Source organism: Falco cherrug, chromosome 6 (assembly GCF_023634085.1).
Source record: "Falco cherrug isolate bFalChe1 chromosome 6, bFalChe1.pri, whole genome shotgun sequence".
In the NCBI taxonomy this organism is placed as follows: Eukaryota; Metazoa; Chordata; class Aves; order Falconiformes; family Falconidae; genus Falco; species Falco cherrug.
Genome location: NC_073702.1, coordinates 73,787,031 through 73,804,152, shown reverse-complemented (window position 1 = coordinate 73,804,152; position 17,122 = coordinate 73,787,031). Strand labels below are relative to the sequence as shown.

Genomic DNA, 17,122 nt, shown 5'->3' with positions numbered 1-17,122 from the left:
ATTCCATACCACAGGACGTCATGCTCAGTATATGAACTTGGGGGGGTTTGGCCGACACGGGCAGATCATTGCTCAGGGACTGGCTGGGCATCGGTCAGCGGGTGGTGAGCAGTTGCATTGTGTATCACGTGGGGTTTTTTTTCCCCTTCCCTCTGGATCTTATTCTGCCCCTGCCCCTTTCTTCGTTGTAACTGTTATTGTCGTCACTGTTATTATTGTTCTTTCATTTTTATTCTGTTTCAATTATTAAATCGTTCTTATCTCAGCCCTCGAGTTTCACATTCCTTTCCGATTCTCTTGCCCATCCCTCTGGGTGAGGGGCAGCAAGCGAGCAGCTGCGTGGTACTTCATTAGCAGCCGGGGCTGAACCATGACAAAACTCAAAGAGGGTAGAGTCAGGCTAGGTAGAAGGGAAAAATTGTTTACAGTGAGGGTGGTGAAATGCTGGCAGAGGTTTCCCAGAGAGGTGGTAGATGCGCCGTCCCTGGGAACAATCGGTGCCAGGCTGGACGGGGCTCTGAGCAACCTGGTCTAGTGGAAGGTGTCCCTGCCCATGGCAGGGGGCTGGATTAGATGGCCTTTGAAGGTCCCTTTCCACCCAAACCGTCCTATGATTAACAACAAACGTATTATTTAAGCTTACCGTATGCTATGAAATCTTTGCTTCAGCTTTCCTTCTGGTAATACTTCTTACTAGGATCAGTCTAGTTTAGCTAAATTTGAAATTGTTGCACTCTTGGAGCGCTCTACATTAACAAAGCAGTAAGCATATCAGAGCTGGCAGGTAACAGCTGGCTGTCAGTTTCCCTTCCCTCCCAGCTATACTTTAAAGAGTCACAGAAACTGTTTTTCCACAAATGTAGAGAACTTGTGCTGGCAGACCGTGCTGCCAGATTCCCACAGAGAAATCTCTGCAGTGAGGCCACAGCACTGCATGGAGGGAAAGGAAACAAAGATGCCAGAGTTCAGAATGGTAAACAGCAAGTGAAAATCTCTGCCCGTGGTGGCTACCAGGAAAATGAGCATTAGCCAGTCTCCAAGTCCTCGTTTTTACATTACCTACAGATATATGCAGCCAGTATGCAGCCACGCGTACTTCAGTGCTCAGCCAAATCTAGCCTGATTCTTTCTGGCTTTCCCTCCTGGGAACTTTCTTACTCAGGATTTTCCCAGGAGGCATTTGTGTTGTGTCTGTGTAATGTAATTAAGATGAATTTGCTGTGCATCCATATGGGTGGGCTGTAAGCGGGGGGCGGGGCGCGGGAAATGGTCTCCCATTGGAACAGTGAACTGAAATCTCCCGCTATTAAACGTCACACGTTTGTTAGTACATAAAATATATTTAATTAAAACCAAGACACCAAACACTAGATTGATGAAGTTTCATGCAGCAGAGAGTTCGCTTGTGTCCTGGCTGCAGCAGACACCTGTCTGCACAAGGTGAACAGAATGCACGTTTGGAGACCAGGAAGTGCTCTACAGATGCTGATGCTGCCAGAGCTCAAAATCCAGGCTCTCAACAGGCACAGGTGAAGGATTTGGAGCAAAAGGAAGCGCCTGTCTGGTTCCTTCGTATTCAGGAAGTCACACTGGCACGTGGCCAAAGTGCAGTCAGTTGGATACAAGACGTTCAACTCATACGACCAACACGGGAAGAAAGATATAAATACATCAGAGGAAGCTGTTCACAGATAGATGACTCCATGCGTGGTCCCACGCAAGTTCCTTTACACTGTTCTTTTACTTGTAAGTCCATTACAAGGGATTCCGAACCCCCTGCTTCTGAAGGTCTCACTCATTCGCCTTGCTGCTTCTCTGGTATTTCATCCGCGTCTCTTGCATAAAGTTTCTGAAGGCTGGTTCTTCATGACTCTCCTCAGTAACTGGGGCAGAAAAAAAAATCCACAGTTCAGCGCTATTTCGGCACTTGTTCTACTTGTGTTACTGAAGAAAGTTAGAGTTAGGCTAGTCAGAGCAACGTGTATTTCAACTTCATTACAAGGCAAAAGAAACAAGTGATCCTGAAGATCAACGGAACGGGGAAGAACAAAGACAAAGTCCCTGAGCTGTATCAGAGACAAATGACACAATGTAAGAACTTAGAAGAACGCTGCAAGACCAAGAGTCACAGGAAAAGGGAAGAGAGCCCGGGGCAGAATCTGTAAGGCCAAAGAGATGATGGAACACACTGCGCGTTAATCAGTTTCAGAGGTCACCGCATGCTCCAAGCGTAACAAGTTATCTGGTTTATGAATGTTACGCACCTATTAAAAATAATTACTCAAACAGAAAACTTACAACTGAACTTGCACAAAGGCCAGAGTGCGACAGCGCTGGACGAAGCACTGCAGCTGGGCTTCTGCTACAGATTCAGACGCCTGTATTTAGGCGACAGCGTCTGCTTGTTCTCTAGGCCCTCCTGACAGGCACGCCAGTTAATGAAATACAGAGGGTATTTCCTGACTAGACCGGCAGGCAGCTTTCAGAGCGGACCAGATCCCCGATTCCCTTACCTTCACGGTCAATGTCATCGGTATCGCTCTCCCCCTCGTCTTCTTCATCAAGGGTTCCTCGTGTTAGGATCAGCTCAGAGGGACCCATTGCAGAAGCATCGTCAGACCCTCAAAGGAAACAGAAAGGGCTATACACAAAAGGGCACGCTAACAAGTCAGGTCGCTTGTGCCCTGACAATTTGTGTTTGCACAGAAACACAGCAATTAACACCTACTTTAAAGGGACAGAAAGCTGCTTCAGAATTCCAAAGAAATTCCAAATGACAGGCTGCATCAGCACCATAGTCACCCTCACGTAAGGCCACAGTTCCACCAACAGCAGAGCTTTCTCACATTCTAATTTGACTCTCTCACCTTGGCTAAAGCGTTTCATTACTTTCATTACACTGTGTCCCCTGCTTTATCTACACAGCAGCCTTTCTTCTTCTCACCCCGCTGACTGACACACAGAAGAGCTAAGCCTGACCCACCCCACAGGAACTAAAGCCCCACTCCTCTTTACTAACATCAAGCTGCTTTCACGCTTCTGCTGTGAAGACAGAAAAGCACTGCGTGTCTTCTCAAGGCAGCCTCTGCAGACAACTTCTGCAATAAACTCGATCTTCCTAGTAAGGTACCTGCGAGTGTGTTGTCCTGCATACACACACTGCCCATGTCCTTCCACAAGTGCTCCAGCTGCTCTCTCTTCTGTTTATCTTGAGCTTTCTCCTGTAGGTACAAAGTTACACGGGGATGTTCAGTGCATTTAAAACACCAACAGAAGAGTATTCTCGCCCGATACCAGCAGCCTGTCCCCCAGCCAGACAGCAGAAGTCAGTGAGCAGGTCTTACGTTACAACTAAGGTTACACAGAACTTTTGGATAAAGGTGGAAAGCAACCTCCAGCACAACGGACTTCCAGAACGTTTCCAGCAGCATCAGGAAGCCAGACTCGGTGAAGTTGTGCCGGCAGACAACTGTCCTTTGGACAGCCAGAACTCAAAGTGAGCAGCGGTACCGATTTTGGTACTGCAACAGCGCACTTCACTGGTGCGGAAAGATACACGGCTATCCTCAACAAATGAATCTGGAAGGTTATTCTTCATCCTGAAGGGAAGATATGTAAATCTTCCCCAATCATCTTCTCACCATTTGCCCAAATGAATTATTAGCACCAAAACGCTGAGCAACCTCTGTTTTACAAAACATCTTTATTTTTTCAGAGATAGGCTCCACCGAATGCAGGGGAAAAAAAGACAGACGGCGAGCTTCAGCACAGCAGTTTCTCCGCAACAAGCATGAGTAGTGAATAACTGTTAGACCCTCCCAACACGGAAGCAACTGTGTACATAACAGTGACCCCAAGATACACTGCCCAGGTGTACAATAGTTCAAAATACTTGCCAGTGTTTTCCTTAGGCGCTCATATTCTGGACGATATTCTCTGCAAAGAGAAATAAGAGTGCGTTCAGGCTGAACTAATGCACCACTTATATTAAGTGGGGATCATCGTGGAGCCTTGCTTCTACCCCCAAAAAGTTTTCTCTAGGCTTCATGTTTGAGAGACATTTCAGAAAGACTAACGGGACTTTTTATCCAGGTTTGGAGTCTGAAACCAACGGGTGCAAAATAAGTGAACATACTTCACTGAAATAGCAAACCTTTCTCACGCCGTCTTCTGGGGAAAGAAATTAAACCAGCTCGACTGAGGAGTCATTTCACTGCTACAGCTCATCAGCAGATGTGTCGCTCTCCTCTCATCACAGACACGACTTTCTCTGCCAGTACTTGCGCCTCCTGAGACAGTTCAATGGGATCTCATACACAAAGACTGTTCACAGGCTTCCAAACTACTGCATCCCGATGGGACCTCTGAAACATTTCTTTAAGGAAGTAAGGAGAAAGGGGATGCGGATACCCTCTTCTTAGAATCATGGAATAGTCTGGGTTGGAAAGGACCTTCCAAGATCATCTGGTCTAACCTCCCTTGCCGTGGCAGGGGACATCTTTCACGAGATCAGGTTGCTCAAAGCCCCGTCCTGCAGGAGCGGGCTGGAAACTAGGACCATGCGTGGCAATCAGTTAGCTGAGGGCAATGTGCTCGAGCTTGTCTAGACAACAATTAACATGATGAGGCGTGTTTACAGAGCACAGGGGAGTGGGGGACGGATGGCGCCAAGGGAAGGTAACACCTTGCTGTTAATTGCTGGTAGTTAACCACCAATCGGGGATTGCCTAGGATGCAATGCTTAGCTTCAAGAACCAATCTGTTTAAAACGCGCAGCTTCTGAAAGTGTATATAAACTCGTGCTTCTGTACAATAAATTGACGTTTGCTTGCATCAAGCTGCGTCCCGTCTCTTCATTCGCCGCACCGTCCAACCTCACCTTGAGCACCTCCAACAATGGGGCACCCGCAGCTTCTCTGGGCAACCCGCTCCAGTGCCTCGCCGTCCCCCATCGCGTAACATTTCTTCCTTTCGCCCAGTCTAAATCGGCCCTCTCTCAGTTTAAAACCGTCACCCCTTGTCCTGTCACTACAGGCCCTGTCAAAAAGTCTCTCTCCGTCTCTCTTACAAGCCCTTGTTATATACTGAGAGGCCGCAGTAAGGTGTCCTCGAGGCCTTCTCTTCTCCAGGCTGAGCAGCCCCAGCTCTCCCAGCCTGTCCCCCTAGGAGAGGCGTTCCGGCCTTCTGATCGTTTCCCTGGCCCTCCTCCGGACGCCGTGCTCCAACAGGTCCGCGTCTGCCTTGTTCCGCGGGCCCCAGAGCTGGACGCAGCGCTCCAGGCAGGGCACCAGGAGAGTGGAGCAGAAAGGGACAAATCACCTCCCTCAGCTTGCTGGCCACGCTTCCTTTGATGCTGCCCGGGATACGGTCGCCTTTCCAGGCTGCAAATGCGTGCTGGCAGCTTACGGGAAACCCTTAACCGCGGTTTCATTATGTAGGCAGCGTATCCCAGAATAATTGTCAGGTTACGTGGCAAAACTCCTCAGCACCTCCAAAGAGCAGAGACACACATTTGGAGGTGCGAGGCGGGAGCACAAATAATACCCTGCCCAGATACTCCCAGCCCATCACAGGAGAGCAACCAAACCGCCCAAGACCTCTCTCAACAAACCCAGAGGAACAGGGGCACGGTGGCAGGCAGGGGATCCAAATTAAGGGCTCGGAGGAAGGGACACCCTACCCCAGCCCCACCCATCAGGTCCAGGTGTGAAATCCATCACCGTGCCTCATCGGGAGCCCTCTGGATCACCCTGCGAGCACAGGCTAGGGGTCTGGCTGCCTAGGGGTGTGGGACACACTATGGGATGCAAGGAAAGAGCATTTGGGGATAGCAGAGGGTTTATTATGGGATGTTTAGGGGAGGAACCCAAGGCGGGAAAAGGGAGGCACTCGGGAGGTTTGGGGAGGAACACGTGTGGGCAAGAGAGGCTTAAGGGAATAAAAGGGCCTATTTGCAGGTGAGCAGAGACCAGACCTGGGGGCATGACCAGGCCAGACTAATCAGACCTGGGAGTGTGAGGCTGTAGCAGCCTCCCTGGCTATCCAATCCAGCGTGATACACTTCCCTCTAACAATAGTCTATGGCCTGGTTTAGGTACTTCCAAGCAATCCAAGTTACCGGATTCCCTTTCTATTGTTACAGAGCAGCCTGGCAGCATTTCACGGGGAGGAATCCAGCAAGGAGCAAATTCTCAACTGATTTTCAACTTGCTCGCCTATTCGGTCTGCCAAACTGGTGTTAGCTCCCTGACGACAATTCAAACCTAGATACAGATCTGCTGGCACAGATAGCTTTTGCTTTTTCACTGAACACTCAGCGCAAAAATTCACCACTGAATAGCTCCTTTTGACTGCTGCTTTTTACGCTGACTCTTGCACTGGAGTTTATTAGAAACCCTAGACTACTGTGGCTGTGAAAAGTGTACAGTCCTTCAAATCAAAGGAGTGGGCTCACAAAATCAGGAACTTCAGCAAGTATTCACTGGGTCAGGGACCAAAGGTTATCACCTTACCTCTCATATTCATCTACAGCTTTAGAAAGCTGAACAAAAAAATCATCCAGTCCAGTGCCGAGCACGGCAGAAACACCGACCACCTACAAAAGAAAACCACATACCAGAACTGGAGAGTAACAGAGCCAAGTGTTCACTGATGGATCATCAGAGCTAGAAAGACTAAGCAGTATCTTAAACACACAACCTGAACTAAAAAAAAAACAATAGGGAACACTAATGTCTGTCCTGGTTTCAGCTGGGACGGAGTTAATTTTCTTCTTAGTAGCTGGTGCACCGCAAGAGACTGGGAAAGGACACAGCCAGGGCAGCTGACCTGAACCAGCCAACAAGGTATTCCACACCATGGGACGTCATGCCTGGTATATAAACCTGGGGGCGGGGATCGTTGCTCGAGGACTGGCTGGGCATCGGTCAGCAGGTGGGGAGCAGTTGTGCTGTGCATCACTTGGGGTTTCTTCCCTTTTCCTTTGGATTTTCCCCACCTTTCCATCCTAACTGTGATTATTATTATTGTCATTACTGTTGTTCTTACCTCTTGATTCTGTTTAAATTATTAAATTGTTCTCATCTCAACCCTCCAGTTGTACATTCCTTTCTGATTCTCCTCCCCACCCCTCCGGGTCTGGGGGGGAGTGAGCAAGTGGCTGCGTGGTGCTTGGTTGCCGGCCGGGGTTAAACCACGACATCATCACAGTGGCACAAGCGTGTGCAGTAATACTTCCAGCTTTGGTCATTCCTACTTTCGACCTCTCTCCCTCCCCCGCTCCCCCCCGCCCCGCTATTAATGTTGGTTACCTCCAGTTTTTTGTTTGGGCGTTGGGGTTGTTTGGTTGGGTTTTTTGGAGGGGGTGGGGGTGGTGTTTGAGGGGGTTTTTCCTTCCTTCCTTCCTTCCTCCCTCCCTCCCTCTTATTTGACTCGGGAACCTGGGTTTTCCCCTCTGTTTTGCAAGTTCTACCACAGAGCAGAGAGGGGGAAAAGCAACAGTTAAAAAAGACAAAAAACCACGGAAAGCCTGACTCCACACCCATCCCTGTACCTCCAATCCCAATACCTCACAAAAAACACGGTTAAGGCAATACAGTGCCTAACCTTAATGAACAAGATAGGGCAATCCAAAAGGAAGATCAAGTCTTTCACCGTTAATAGTCCGCGTTCTCGTGCTGAACCTAGTCTTCTAAGTGGTTAGTAGGACTGCTGCAATACCAGCGTACTAGAATTAAAGAGCAAAATAGGCCACGAGACCCAATCCAGCTCCCTGAACCGCAAGAGATGGAGAATTGAATCAGTTACTACGGCAATGCATGTTCAAAATGCACATCTGCTTTCTAATTTGAACTTGTCTGTCACTGCACTTCTGGCCATTTGTTCTGCTTTTATTAAACCAATTATCTAAAAACCCCTTTAATCAGACTAGTACTAGCCCATACTTGGTGACCCTTAAGAAGCTCACATCTTCTAGTGAAAATTCTCCCTCTTTTTCATAAGCAAGCCATCTCAAGTACTCACTTTCAAACGGAAGACTTTTTCCAGGACAACCTTGCATTTTATCAATAGTACAGTAAACATGCAATCAAGCAGTCCAAAGGATTTCAAGCGTTAGTCCAGGGGCTGTGCCAATATATACTAATATTTATACTTTCACTGCCCTTAAGTACAAGCTGCCTTCTGCTCTATAATCCTCTGCGTATGTCCTGTTCTCCAGTCTACTGTTCTGAAGATATGACATGTATACAGACAGTCGATTAGCAAATCAGGACTAGGAAGTACGTTAGTCCCGTATACGGCACCAGTACAATCTCTTTTGAAAGACTGTATATTGCTCCCCATAGGGCACTTACAGTATTTTTATTTTGGCTAAATTATCATTACCTATACAAATGGTATCACTTAAGTTTATTTTCATTGCCTTTCGTGTAATACCCGTAAAGCCCTCGGCTTGCTTCCTTCTCAAGTAAAAGCTGACGAAACCACAATTAGCTGAACCCTTTTAGCGCAGCCTATGGCATGCATCATTAACACCCTCCTAGGCACAGTGCTTCCAGAGAAACCAAATGGATTTGGCCTCTCAAAACCTGGTAAGTGGAAAAAAAACCCCACTTTTTCTTGTGTCAGCAAGCACACCAGCATTTTTTTGTTCGTTTTTGAAAGTCTCCCTACATACTGAATTGCCCAGCCGCACCTGACACCCTCAGAACAAGGAAAATTATCTCAGATGGGAGACACTACGACACAGAATGTTACCCCTTGCCAGCCTCTCTTAGCTTTCCCCTGACGATTAATCACAATTCGGCATTAAATGATTCAGGCTGCCACTCAGCGTGACACGCAACTACGGTTACTTGATGTTCACACCAGCAAAGCCTCACCCCCAGCGCAAGGCTCATCAACAGATGCCAGTTCAAAAGGGCAGCCAGCGCAAAGCCCTTTTACAGAGGGGCAGGCAATACGGTTGAGGTGGGAAGGTACCGCTGGAGATCGTCCAGCCCAACCTCTTCTACTCAAAAAGCAGGATTAACTACAACAGGTTGCTCAAGATCTCGTCTGAGTGCCTTTTGAGTATCTCCAAGCATGGAGGCTCCATCATTTCCCTGGACGATCTGTTCCAGTGCTCAGTTAGTAAAATTACATTAATTGTTTCTTCCCCTTCTCTGTAAGCATAGTTTACTGCGTTTCACTTCATGTCTGTTGCCCCCTGTCCTTTCACTGGGCACCACTGCAAGAGCCTGCTTCTGCCTTCCTCACATCCTCCCACCAGGTGTATCAATAATATCCTCCTCGAGCTTCCCCTTCTCCAGCTTTTACGCGAGTTAGTAAAAAAAGGCATATTCCTACCTTCAGTGAACTGTAAAATTCATCCAACACTAAACTCATCGAACGAGTCAGGTTACTGACATAGGATGTCTCTTGATTCAGGGCATCCTGAAAAGTCTCAAAGTCCTGCATCCATTCTACCGCAAAACTGTGGTCAATTATGTCAGTCTGGAAGGAGAAGAGAAAATTTTCAGAAGCAATAATGATGAATTCTTTCTAATTTTACATGGAGTGCTATGCAAACAGTCTAATTATTAAAGAGTTTTGTAAACATATTTTACCACATGTGTATCCACTATTATCGCAATATGAGGCATCTAAAACTCTGACACGTTTCATTTCCCAGCACCAATGGGAAGGAGGAAAACGGGTAAAGGAAGCATCGCCTAGGATTACTTATGGGGTTAGAGACCGAACTGAATGCATCAAGGGTCAAAGCCCGACTATTTAGAGCTAGCTTGATTAAATCCTATAAATAACATTAAGTCAACTCGTTGACAAGAAAGTGGCATTATTTTTTCTCCTCTGCAAATCGTAACGTTCCTTAAATCTATGTGTTTGCCACTGCACACCTACCAGTTCCTTGAGATTCTTCCATTCTTATCAAGAGTCAATTCCAAAATGCTTGTTAAAAATTCTTCAGATGCTGTTAGCTTTACTTTTCACTGAAGGCTAAACATCAGATCGAAACGAAGCGTAAAGTTACGAATCCTAAGCCTTGGGTCCACCTTTCCTTACGTATACTGATGAAGTCCCATTTCTGCCAGCCTTTCAAAAAATGTTTTTCCCTACCTCTCGTGCCTTCTTCTACAGAAAAAGCTTTACAGCTTATTCTAAAATTACTGTCCAGAGTTGGAAAAAAAACAGCGTACAAAAACTTGCCAAGTAAGCAAGCGCATTATCAAAGACAGGCACGGTCTGGGTCACTGGGAAGATGCGTGCCGTCGGAGCACATCAGACACTAATATCCTGCTTGGCTGGTGTGAGGTGAAATTTCACATCCAAAGCACGGGTCTTCCAGAGGAAGCGTATGGGATATTTGTGCGCGCACGTGCAAACCCTGCTATGTTGGGGAGCGATTCCTTAAACACAAAGGATGTCTGTGGGGAAGAGGAAGAGCACTCACACCAAAAATCGAATGGGATTCTGTTAACATGTGAAATTGCTGCCTTTCAAGAGCCAGCTAGCCCTTAAGTTCAAAAGCATTCCTTTGAGGCTACAGGTACCTGACACAACAGCGAAGCTGTATCCTTGGGCTAGTTAAGTATCTGCTTCTGCTTGCTGGCAAACACTGGCATATTTGTAGTGACACTGATCAGGACGCCTTTTGTGAAGTTTTGCCTGCTACAATGCATGGGCCTCCTTCCTCAAAACAGGCAGGTGTTACACAGTTCCCACTGTGAGTCATCAGCCTGCTGCTGAGTAGAAATAATTAACGATGAAGGCGATTGTTCTGAGGAAGCAGGGGACTGTAAGAGCAGATTCAGTAATGAACTTACCCTTATGTTACAAAGTTAAGTGGCCTTATAGCCTAGGGTTAAGGTGCAAAACATTTTTCAAACGGTTAGGATCATCTCTAGCTTGAATGTTCGGGTGTAACTGCTCATCCCTGATCCTTCTTGTGCCTTTGTACACCAGACTGAAGACCCCCTTCAGACCCGGTTTCAGCCTGCAGCTCCCTCCCAGCCTCTCTTTTCGGGAAAACCCATTACTGTAGTGAGACAAAGACGCTACAGCAAAGCAAGCTAAGCAGAACAATGTTCCCCTAGGGCACGGAAACCATATTTTTAACTTACTTTGTTCATGACAACAATGAAAGGTAGCTTTGTCTTGTACAGGATGCTGGAAGAAGGGGCAGGGGGAAGGGGAAGACACACACAAAACATTAAAAATTAATTTAAATCTCACTAGAATAGAAAACAAGTTACGCATTAAGGCAGACAAGACTTGTGCAAAACTGAACACATTTGACCTTCAAAAGATCATTATTTTCCCCCGCACCAATTAGAATGGAATTTTCACCCAGATCCTGCTTACCGTAGTTGAACAAAATACGCCCCTCCCCCTGCCCCCAAGATGCAAGCGCACGCCTCTAAGATGCAAAATCTCCTTCTACACACCCAGTTGATTTTGATTACTATTTTCTATGACTCTCAGATCCCAGTATTTGACTCTGTTGGCATTTTCTAGTTATTCTGACCCAAACCTTAGCTTCTGAGGTACTACTTGTGAACTGAGCAATGAATTCAAAGAACTCAAAACATCTACAAAGCAAAACTATCTCGAAACATCCGCTTACGTATTAATTTCACCGTGTACACATTCTATCATTTTCTGCTCGACACCCATGTCAGAAAACGCAGCGTGCAATAAGACACATTCTGCATATTCCTATCACAGTGATACCGCTTCTGACCTTGGTAATAGGATTGATAGGTTTTTTGACAACCTTTTACCAACATTTACCATGAATTATGACAGCTCTAGATACGCTGGTCTTTACACAGGTATTTAGTCCCGGTTTAACACGAGAGAGAGCAGATAAATCCACGTACGAGGAGGGAGACAATAAATCAAGAACGCCATGCTATGCTGAGCTCTAAACAAACCTTGAAGAACCACTGAAAGGATCAACAACATTCAAAAAGCCCCTAGAATACAATGTTATGTGTTTAGAATAAGAAGGAGCTGAAGCTAGCCTATCTTGATACATCTTAGATCGATGATGTTACAAGCAACAGACAATGTGTCAGATCGAATGTAACTAGCCTTCACCACACTAAGGTCTCCTCCATCATTTCATGCTTTTGGTGGGAGTTTTGACCCAATGACCTCCAGATGTCCACTGGCACCTAAATCATATTGCGTATCCAATGGGAAAATCACTAAGACGAAGAAGAACCAAAACAGCGGATTAAGAGGATATGAGGCATCAATGTGCAACATGCAGCCCAGAAAGCCAACCGTATCCCGGGCAGCATCAAAGGAAGCGTGGCCAGCAAGTTGAGGGAGGTGCCTCTGCCCCTCTGCTCCACTCTCCTGGTGCCCTGCCTGGAGCGCTGCGTCCAGCTCTGGGGCCCGTGGAACAAGGCAGACGCGGACCTGTTGGAGCACTGCGTCCGGAGGAGGGCCAGGGAAACGATCAGAAGGCCGGAACGCCTCTCCTAGGGGGACAGGCTGGGAGAGCTGGGGCTGCTCAGCCTGGAGAAGAGAAGGCTTCAGGGAGACCTTACTGCGGCCCTTCAGTACATAAAAAGGGGCTTGTGAGAGAGAGAGAGAGAGAGACTTTTTGACAGGGCCTGTAGCGACGGGACAAGGGTCAAACCGGAAAAGGATGGGTTTAGACTGGACAAAAGGAAGAAATGTTACGCGATGGGGGACGGCGAGGCACTGGAGCGGGTTGCCCAGGGAAAGCTGCGGGTGCCCCATTGTTGGAGGTGCTCAAGAGCAGGCTGGCCAGGGCTTCGAGCAACCTGATCTAGTGAAAGATGTGCCCGCCCATGGAAGCGGCAAGGAGGGACCAGACGGTCTTTCAAGGTCCCTCCCAACCCAAATCATCCTGTGCTTCCCCTCCAAAATTAAGGATCACAGAGATGCAACCATCAAAGCAGACGGACTGCGTTTTCAGCTTTGCTTACCTGCAGGCATACAGCATGTTGGACATAAAGGTGACAGGGTTAGTACTGCGAGAGGTGTCCATCACATAAACCACCACTGAAGGAAAAGAGGAAGCCTGGAAACACAAAAGTAAAAGGTATTTCAGTTAGAAGCCCGTGCTGTTCAACAACCACTTCCTTCACACAGCCTCACTGTCAAGTCACACAGCAAACACTTACCAAGGCCTCAGTTATGATGGTTCCTGATGCTGACCAGGTGAACACCTCAATTTGCCCCGGTGTGTCAATAATGACATACCTGGCAAGAAATCACCCCCAACAAACCGTAAGGGAAAATCAGTTAAGCACAAGGGCCCATTCTCACCAGATCGCCACAAGCACACAACGGCACATCACACGATGACTCTGTTACAGATCAGAAAAGCTTTTCCCAAACAGTGACAAGATTTACAGGCACACCTGTCTATCTCCTGTGTGAATCTTGTATCTAAGAAGCACATACTCTCTTCGGATTCTACTAAAGCTGAAGGCACCCACTTGACAGACACTTACTCCTGCAAACTCTTCAGAAGAATTAACTGTCGCCTGTTCGAATGGCGCCAGGGAAAAAAAAAAAAAAAAAAGACCATCTAACGGTAGCCGTGAATAGCAGAGCTGGAATCAGCAAACATTTCTTCAATGTAGCTGAAGAATGCCTGGTTTATCTATTCTAATTCTGTGCCCTTTTCTACAAAAAAAAAAAAAAAAAATCTATACCAAGGGTGAAAAACAACTAGAAAACACACAGAGAATCTTCTTAGGATTTCACATGGTTTTCCCACACTGATCCCAGAAAAGCAGGACTTGGTAGAACATACTCACTTTGATGCGTTTTGCCTTTTTTCAATAAACTTCATCACCTGATTGAAAAAGGAGGAGTACGCTTTGTATTTAGGCTCACAACAGGAAACTTTCATCCTCATTTCCTAACAGAAACTACGTCAACTTGCACAGCTGCATGCACGTATTAAAAGAGCACAGTCTCTTAAGCGCTGCAGTGTGCGAAAATGCCCTACAGAGGCGCGGTGGAAAATGCTCAGACACCGCACAGGTCAGAGACAACCTTGATTTGGTCTCTGTTCCAGGACCTGACTGAAGAAACAGGGTAACAAATGCAGTTGTTCCCAACCTTTTTTTTTTGTGCACTGTCTCAGCACCTCGCACAGGCTCCCACTTAGGGTTTAAGGGAGCAGTCAATTATCAAATAACCCTAGGAAAACTTAACCCTTTCCCACAAGTGAGCTTCCCGACTTCAGAATCAGGGCATTTGTATGAAAGACTCGATAGAGAACACAGTGCAACAGAACAGTTACGTACAAACCACTGAAGAACGTTCTGTACACGTGGCTTCTAAATTTTATTTTTAAAAAAGCTGAAAACCTGAAATCTCCCATATGAAAGCCAGGGCGCTTTGGCTGCTTTGTAAAATACATGGTTCTGTATGGAGAATACTCTAACTCCAAAGAAGTATTAGGAGGCTAATCACACACAGTGCTCCCAGGAGACTCCAAAATACACAAAACCTCCCGCAGCCTCCCAGCACAGTATTCGCAGCACAGCATCACAGAGGAACAGCCTCGTACCTGATCAAACCTTGTAGCAAAGAGATTGAGAGAGGTCACTATTCCACCATTTGGGCCCAGCCCGTATCTAGAGGCTTCGTTTAGGAAAGCAGATGATTACGCAGAGCTCAGAGGGCTTCTTTTTCAATCCTTCTAACAGCTGGCCGTGTACAATGCACACTGGACACCTTGCAGCAAAAGACAATACCCCTAACACGCAATTCAGTCTCCCAAGCGATGCAGCAGCATAACAAATCCTAAGCGGTCTCTCTCTTGCCCAAACACGCGTGACTGACAAAAGGAAAAGGGGCTGTGCCGTGGCTTCCCCTCGCCATTATTCAGGCAATACCGCTCTGGACAGAGAAAACATACGTACGTATACACATCAAAGCCATCTTTGTCTTTCCAAAAAGATTTACAACACAGCGACTCATAATTTAACAATGCCCTGGATGCGCTTAATGTGAAGAATTTACACTTCAAAAGATAATTAAAAGATTTCTTGCACAAATGCATTTTTAGCACAACTTAAACGGTAACGGGAATGGATGTTGTAAAGATGCCCCAAGCGTCAGCTTAAAGACGAAGATTTCAAAATCCTTTTCCATGCATACAGATCTGTACGCTAATTATGTTGTTTAGGGCTGCTGGAGAAAGGGGGGGGGGGGGGGCGGGGGGAGGGCTCACAACCTTATTGCTCTCCACAACTACCTGAAAGAAGGCTGCAGACAGCAAGGGTTGGTCTCTTCTCCCAGGTAACAAGCAACAGAACAAGAGGGAACGGCCTCAAGTTATGCCAGGGCAGTTTTAGGTTGGATAGTAGGAAAACATTCTTCACTACAAGGGTGGTCAAGCACTGCAGTGGGCTGCCCAGGGACGCGGTGGAATCACCATCGCGTTCAAAAAGCGTGTAGATGTCGTACTTCGAGGCGTGGGTTAGTGGTGGGCTTGGCAGTGCTGGCTTAATGGTTGGACTTGATGATCTTGAAGGTCTTTCCCAGCCTAAGTGATTCTATGAGTCTGTGTCCAAAGAAACAAAGGTTTGTTGTAGAACACACGTTTCTAATCTCACATGCAAGAAGTACATAGTCAAAACCTTCCGATCACCATGCAACATTCGGCATTACCGCAAGCCCCAGCACCTCCTGCCCTCTTCAGCATAGGCGTGCAGCAGCAACAGACTACTTTCACAAAACCTGGGACTTCCAATGTCATTATTCCAACAGAAAAAGGATACTGTCTCATGACTTCTTTGTACTTCACAGTGTCCCTGATATCTAGAGGAGGAAGACATAGGAGCCGTTTTAGGACATCACTTTTAAAGCACCCTCCTCCCTCCACGTGCGGAGAGGCGAAAGCCCTTCTTTTACCAGCAAGTCTCCTTTTGTCTCGGTAACAGATCTCGCGCCAACAGGAAAAATCTCCAGAGCAGAATTAATAAATTCTAGCAGATCTGCTACGCTCTCAACACTCTTAGGAAACCCCACGCAGTTTACAGGAAACACCGCCCATTTAGGTATTGAGCAGCAGCCGCCTCCTGGGTGGCATTTTCTTCCCAGCTGATCAATGTCAGTTAACAAGCTACAATTTTGTATCTGGCTGTATCGTTAGAGACCCAACACCGGAGCAGACGCTCCAATTACTCACCCGAGAGCAGGAAACCAGCTTTGGTATCCACGCTGCCTTTCCGACCCTCCGGAGAGGCAGGCTGGGAAGCGTTAGGAAGCTGGAGACCCAGGACCCTCACCGACCTCGCGATCGCTAAGCCCCTTGGAACAGCCAAACATACGGTCCGGTCTGCTGTCCGGGCACGTTCTGTAAAAACCCGCGTCCTGCGGAGCGCTGGCAGGCAGCGCTTTGGGAGCACTGCGGGCTACCGCTGTTCGGCGGCGGGGACCAGACCCAAGCCGTTCAGACGTTCGCGGCCGGCAAGGCAAGAGCCCACCGGGACGGCGGCACAGCGGGCCCCGCCAGCCGACGGCAGCGGCGGACGGCGCGGCGCCCCGGGCCCTCAGCCCGCGCACCTGGAGCGGCGGCAGAGGAAGGGGCTCAGCAGCAGCCCAGCCCCCGCCCGGCCGAGCGGCGCTTCGGGAAGGGCAGAGAAGGAGCCCGGCCGCGCGCCCCGCGTACCCCGCCCCCCCGCCCCTCCGCCGGGCTGGCCCGGGCGGCCGCGCTCACCGATGTTGGCGGGGAAGGGCAGCCCGGGCACGGCGGGGTCCAGGTTGATCAGGTACGGCGGGCGGCGCTGCCCGTGCAGCTGGGCCGCCAGGCGCTGAGGGGACACGAGGAGGCGTCAGGCCCCGCTGGCCACGGGCGCGGCGCTGGGGGAAAGGGGCCGCTGCCCGCCGCCCGCCGCCCCCGCGCCGCCCCTCACCTGCACGAAGGTTGTTTTCCCGGAGCCGGCCATACCCAGCACCAGCACGCACACCGGAGCGCCCGCTGCCGCCGCCGCTGCCGCCGCCATCTTCCCGGCAGCCACTTGTCCTTCCGGGGCGCGGGCAGGACGGCGCGGGGGCGGCCCGGCAGCGCCCCGCCGTGACGCGCGCGGGGCCCGGCGGCCGCGCCGCCGCCGCCGCC

General features: G+C 48.5%; 1 protein-coding gene across 6 annotated transcripts; it reads right to left on the bottom strand.

The window, feature by feature from the left end:
- Nucleotides 1-1,320: 1,320 nt before the first annotated feature.
- On the bottom strand, nucleotides 1,321-17,051 carry GPN1 (GPN-loop GTPase 1). 6 transcript variants are annotated; one of them, XM_055714547.1, is made up of 14 exons: nucleotides 16,920-17,051; nucleotides 16,724-16,817; nucleotides 15,783-15,822; nucleotides 14,567-14,633; nucleotides 13,806-13,843; nucleotides 13,164-13,242; nucleotides 12,966-13,060; nucleotides 11,124-11,169; nucleotides 9,349-9,495; nucleotides 6,513-6,595; nucleotides 3,897-3,936; nucleotides 3,131-3,221; nucleotides 2,514-2,621; nucleotides 1,321-1,883 (listed from the first exon to the last, which is right to left on the bottom strand). In XM_055714547.1, the coding sequence occupies exons 1-14, from the start codon at nucleotides 17,007-17,009 to the stop codon at nucleotides 1,792-1,794; spliced, it is 1,110 nt and encodes a 369-aa protein (XP_055570522.1). In that variant the 5' UTR covers nucleotides 17,010-17,051; the 3' UTR covers nucleotides 1,321-1,791. The 6 variants fall into 6 exon arrangements, with proteins under 6 accessions (XP_055570522.1, XP_055570523.1, XP_055570528.1 ...); XM_055714548.1 differs by lacking the exon at nucleotides 16,724-16,817 and having other exon boundaries at nucleotides 16,920-17,024; XM_055714553.1 differs by lacking the exons at nucleotides 15,783-15,822; nucleotides 16,920-17,051 and adding an exon at nucleotides 15,257-15,565 and having other exon boundaries at nucleotides 14,567-14,733.
- Nucleotides 17,052-17,122: the final 71 nt, after the last annotated feature.